Source organism: Cyrtonyx montezumae, unplaced genomic scaffold, assembly GCF_038088225.1.
Source record: "Cyrtonyx montezumae isolate F1298 unplaced genomic scaffold, pur_monq_1.0 scaffold_1, whole genome shotgun sequence".
NCBI classification, from domain to species: Eukaryota; Metazoa; Chordata; class Aves; order Galliformes; family Odontophoridae; genus Cyrtonyx; species Cyrtonyx montezumae.
The window spans coordinates 5,871,055-5,876,699 of NW_027071825.1; the positions used below are offsets into that span (position 1 = coordinate 5,871,055).

General features: G+C 54.7%; 1 protein-coding gene across 3 annotated transcripts; it reads right to left on the reverse strand.

Moving 5' to 3' along the window:
• Positions 1-230: 230 nt before the first annotated feature.
• Positions 231-5,177, reverse strand: CDKN2C (cyclin dependent kinase inhibitor 2C). Of its 3 annotated transcripts, none has more exons than XM_065738826.1 (3): positions 4,586-5,177; positions 4,084-4,224; positions 231-679 (listed from the first exon to the last, which is right to left on the reverse strand). In XM_065738826.1, the coding sequence occupies exons 2-3, from the start codon at positions 4,210-4,212 to the stop codon at positions 305-307; spliced, it is 504 nt and encodes a 167-aa protein (XP_065594898.1). In that variant the 5' UTR covers positions 4,213-4,224; positions 4,586-5,177; the 3' UTR covers positions 231-304. The 3 variants fall into 3 exon arrangements, with proteins under 3 accessions (XP_065594898.1, XP_065594906.1, XP_065594889.1); XM_065738834.1 differs by lacking the exon at positions 4,586-5,177 and adding an exon at positions 4,375-4,579; XM_065738817.1 differs by lacking the exon at positions 4,586-5,177 and having other exon boundaries at positions 4,084-4,579.
• Positions 5,178-5,645: the final 468 nt, after the last annotated feature.

The following is a 5,645-nucleotide window of genomic DNA, read 5'->3' on the forward strand; positions in this document are numbered from 1 at the left end:
TTAATGGCTGAGTAATGAGCGGGGATACGCTGCAGAGCGCGGTGCTGGAAGCCCGGTGCGAGCGGCGGCGTGGGCACGGCGGGGGCTGGGAGTGCTGTGAGCCGCCACCGTGCACCGAAATCATCTTCGTTAGCTAAAATCCCGCCTCTACAACTTCTTGAGCTCACGCTATCAACTATTCCAAAAGTGTAACAACAACAAAAAAAAAATAAAAGGAGGGTTGAACCAAACGTTATTAAAAAGAAAAAAAAAATTAAAAATAAAAGAACGAGGCTGGGAGCCACAAGGTCCGAGGGGGCCCGGTTCAGTCGGCGTCGGCCGCGGGCGGGGGGCCGCCCTCCATCAGCCGCACTACGGCGCTGCGCCGGTACAGCCGGGCCAGGTCCAGCGCGGTGTCGCCGCGGCGGTTCTGGTGCGCCACGCGGCTCGGGGTGCGCCGCAGCAGGAACTCCACCACCCGCACGTGGCCCTCCTGTGCCGCCAGGTGCAGCGGCAGGTTGCCTTCCGCGTCCTCGATGTTCACGTCGGCGTGGAACTCCAGCAGGGTCTGCAAAGTGTCCAGGAAACCCGCTCGGGCTACGTCGTGAATGACGGCGAAGCCGGTACTGTCCTTCAGGTTGGGGTTCGCGCCGCTCATCAGCAGTCTGCGGGCGATCTCGGGGTTGCCGAGCTTCATCACCTGCGGGACCGAGTGAGAGGTGAGCGCCCGCGGGGCTCCGCGCTGCCACAGCCCCCAGCCCCCGGCTCCGAGCCCGGCCCGGCTCCGTCCCCCTACGGCGGGCAGAGGAGCCCCGCGCACGGCTATGAGCACCCGACGGCACATCTAATTTTAAGCCTTCCTCGCTGACCTCGGCAGCGTCAGGGGAGCTGGCGGTGTTTCGGCGGTGACAGCTCTGTCTCAGAAATCAACGCCTGCAGCGGGCAGCGAGGAAGGGACACGACTTCTCCCCGAGAAGTTATCTCGGCTCCTTATTGCAGGGACACGGAGCCCGGCCCGCTTCTGTTTGCTCCGAGACACCTTTACACCACCGCGTAATGCCGCTCACCATCAGCTATGGGTCTCCGAGGAACAGAGATTGTACCTCAGCGATAGAAAATGCGCGATGTGTTTTGATAAGCCCTCAGGTGTTTGCATTGTCTGTGCATTATCATAAAGCAAATATTTGTGCCGTGCCATAGTTCTGGCTGCTAAGAAAAATAAATGCTCCAAGAAATTGTTCTCCCCGGTGTTTGAGTCTCAGAATGTCACCTGAGAAGTTAAAAGGAGTGTTTCAAAGTCCCACATATTTTCTTCCAAAACCAACACATTTTTCTACGTTTAAATGATTCTGTGATGCCATAATTTTACCATAAGCAAACCACGGCTACGTTCTGCTGTTACACACATCCCTACTTCAAAAACAATCGTTGGATTTTTCTGATTGTTCCTCTCAGGAAAAAAAAAATTAAAATGCCTCTCTAAATTTTTTCGATTGCATCATAAAATCATTAAAAATTAGAATGCAAATTTGTCTTATCTGGGACTTGACAGCCTGCACCGATTTCCACCCAATTCCTCTTTTTTGTTGTTGTTTTCTCAGGGACTGCCCTACCCCTCTGGCAGCACTGCCCTGGCCTTGCCATCAGCCTCACTGCAAGTGTCAAATACGAGAGAAATATCCTCTATATTTCCCTAGAACTAATTCGAAAACCTTGCAAAAAATAATAATATTTTAAAAAAATTATCAGCATGAATTAATGTTAAAGTGCATTGGATGTTAAATAATTTAGCATAACTTACACAGAGCATTTGGCCCAAAAGTCTCCTGGTGTAAAATATGCATTTGGCTTTTAAAGAACATTAAAAAATAACGTTTCTCTAATTATTCCTCTAATTAATTAATCTCTTTTCTTCCCCGGTGCGGTGTGGGGCAGAGTGTGTGCAGAGAGCAGAGGCTCGGGGAAGGCACTGCTCTGAGCACACTGCCCCAGCCCTCTTTCACTTCTGAGCGGGGGTGAGAGGGAAAACAGGAGCAGTGTGAGCCCTCCTTTGTGTTGGTAAAATTCATGGGATGTCCTAGGGAGTATTCTTGGAGGGCTCGGGTGTATTTCTTGTGGATTTAAAAAGTGTTTTTGGTTGAAGTGGGAGCTAATAGGCTCGAGGAAGGCTGGCTCGGGGAGTGAGGCTGCACTGCCACATGCGGGGGGGAGAAAATGCTAACAGAGGGGATGGAGCCGGGCCGGGGGCCGCTCAACTCCGTTCTGCCTGGCTCTGCTCGGGAGCGAGCAACAGCCCGTAACTGTGGCAGGGAGAACCGGGGCAGGACGGGCACTGAGGCCTGCAGAGAGCACCTCGTCTGAAACAAAAAGCAGAGAGGAAGAGAAGCTGAGCAGCTGCTGAATTAAACAGAAATTCAGGGGCATAAATATATACCCACAAATATTAGTATTTAGGCAGCCCGTCCGTTTTTATCGAGAGATTATTGAGAGACTATTGAGAAATTATTGGGAGAATATTGAGAGAGTGTTTAAATTTGGGAGGCTGCATTGACAGAGCTCTTCCGAGGGCAGCCACACACCCGCAGCCCACTTTGCAGGGTACCTACAGAGAGCAGTGCCCCGGACCCTCCTGCTCTGCCCCGGGCTGCACCTCTCTGCCCGGTGAGGACCGATGGTTGCAGTGCGGAGTGGGGTCGGGGCGCGGGTGCTGTGTCCCCGTGTGAAGCAGCCCCACGGAGGGCACAGGCAGCTCACAGCAAATACATTGCTGCTCTGCGTATCTCTTTTCAGCCTTAGTCCCGAGGATGAAGCCCCGAGCTGGGAGTTTTTTTCTCCCTTACAAAGTTTTTGCTGTAAGTGTCCAATTTCCATCCTTTCACTCTCTTAAAAGTTGCCTCAAGTGCCCGCACAAGTCACCCGGTGCCCGATTTGGGTGAGAATAGCCTCCAAAAAATTGTACAGCCCTCAGGCCCCGGTGATGTGGCCCCCCAGGGCCAGCCCCGCTTTTCAGAGAGGTGCTCATTTTCAGAATGCAACATGTCGATGTCAAATCAGAAGAAAAAAAAAAAAAGAAAAAAAAATCTTTAAATATATCTCGAGTTCGCCCGCAAGCCCTCTGCTTTTTACAAACAAAATTTCAGAAATGATTCTCGTGGTTTCGGGGAGGGGGGAAAAGAGTTAACAAACGATTTTTCTAACGTGTGAAATTAATAAGCCCCGGAGCTCTGCTTCCACGTCCCTCTGTTTCACCTTCGGTACTAATAACCACACACTTTCTCCTGATTTATAAACCGTTCCTTTCGCTATCCCGTACGGATTCGACCCTTTTCGCCATCATTATCTGATATTACAAAAAGCAAAATCTTTCATCAGCTGCAACAGTTCGCAGTTGGATGAGCTCCAAACGCTGCCTGCGCGGCTCCACGCTGAAAAACGAGGACACAGCACCCCACGGACGGTCAGAAATGAAAGAGCCGAACCCCCGCCCCGCCACCGAGCTGAGAAAGGGCAGTTTTCAGCCCTAATGATGAATGGAGCGGCGGTGGCGGGGCTCGGGGTGCCGCTCCGCGGCTCCGAGCGCGCATCGAAGGTGCTCGGTGCTGTGCAGCCTCCGAACGAGAAAGGTCATTCGGCACAAACAGCGCATAAAGGAAAAGTACCATCGCGGCAGAGCCCAGCACCCGGACAAGGCACATTTTAAGAGGGAAAGTTGGGGGGGGGGGGAGAACCAAGAACTGCAGCTCCAAACCATAGCACATCGGTGTTTACAGACCTGCCCTGAGCCCTGCTCACCTACGGTGATTTCTTTTTCTTTTCCTCTGTTCCACTCTCTGCCTCCTCCCCTCCGAGTTCCCAAATCGCACCCAACTCTCAGCCCGTCCGCCACCGAGGGTGACCCCCGGCTGAACCACTGCTTCTGAGCACTTTTATTTCAAGTACGTCATTTTAGGGAGCTGGAGCCACTAAAGTTATAAAAAATGGCATCCAACTCGTTGAAAAAGCCCTCGCATTTCTCCACCAGCCTGCTCAAAGCGTTGTCTTTTTGGCAACCCGGGTCACGTAGGTAGCAGTGATGAAATATTTTCTCCCTCTCTGGATACCAACCTGCAGCGCAGTCCTCCCAAATCCATTTTGTGCATTGACGTTTACATTCTTTTGCAACAAATTAGTGAGTTGCACTAGGTCCCCCTTGGCAGCCGCGGACGCCAGCTCGTTCCCAGAAGGCTCGGCCATTCTTTAGGGTGACTGACGATCAGAAAAAGATGAGATTTTTTTTTTTAACCAGGCATGGCATCGGAGACTGACAGAAGGATTGGGATGGTTAATCTTCTGGAGTAGACCTTGTAGTAAATACTCGTAAAGAAACTCCTTGCCAAGAGCCCGCCCCTAACTCACACGTGATTATTCAGCAAAACTGCAGCTCCGCTTGAAAGAAGATTTCTTTGCTTCCACATAGAGAGGAACTCATATTAAAGCCTTTGGCCGGTTGCGAGGGGAAATATATTAAGAGCTATGCGATATATGATATATGTTACACGTAACATATATACACGTACGTTTACCGGAGACTCACTCAGACCTGAGATCCTGGAAGAAGACAACCCACCCTGCTCACAGTCGGCATCTGAGCCTCAGCAGCCGCAGCTCCGAGGCTAAGTCTTCGCTAGCGTGGTCCGCCCGCAGCATGCCCCGCTCCGGGCCGGGCAGAAGGCGCGGGGCGAGGCGCGCCCGGAGCTCGCTCCCTCTCTCGGCGCTCTCTCTGCCGCCGGCGGCCTCACTCCCGCGGCCTCTCCGCGGCTCCGCGATCCGGGCCGGCGGGGGCCGCCCTGGGCGGCGGCGGCCGCGGGACATCCAGCGGAGCCGCGGGGCGGCGGGCGGCGGCCCGGCGGGGTGGGCTCACGCCGTATCCGCGGGGAGCCGAGGCCCCCGCCGCCCTCGGTGCCGGTGCCGGTGCAGTTGCCGGTGCCGTCCGGGCCGGGGACGAAGGAGCCGCGGGTTGCAGCGCCCGGCCCGGGGTGCCGCCGCCGATGACAGCCGCGCTGCGCCGCTCCGTCCGCTCCGCAGAACGCTGCACTTGCCGCTCCGCGCCCGCTGCCTCCTCCCGCGGCTCCGCGCTCTCCCTTTTTTAAGCGCAAACAATCGCTACTTCTGTTTCCTACGGACACGAAGCCGGTTTTTCTCTCTCTCTCTCCTCTCTCTCTCTCTCTTCCACCCCCCCCTCCTTTTTTTTTTTTTTTTTTAACCTCATCAGCTTTTTTTGAAAAGAAAAAAAATTTGAGCGCTTTTTGAGTTGAAACACCCGCCCACATTTTAACGGCAGAGATTTAAGGAGGCGCGGCGGAGTTGCGGCGCGGCCGGGCAGGAAGGCCTGCAGCGCCCGCCCCGCCCCTACGGCCCCGCCGCGGCCATCGCGCGGCCGGGAGGGAGGGAATAGGGGAAGGGAAAAAAAAAATAAAAAGAGGTGTTTTGGGCTCTTTGAGCTCCGGGAGCCGCCGTGCCCCGCGCCTGCAGGCACCTGCCCGGGGAGCGGCCCGGGCCGGGGAGAAGCTGTCCCGGCGCTGCGGGAGGCGGCGCTCCGCGGCAGCTTTTCGACTTTGTGCCGTTCGCGATGGATTCGAAAGTGCCATTTTGAAGGGGGTCCGTATGGGCACCGAGAAGACGCGAGG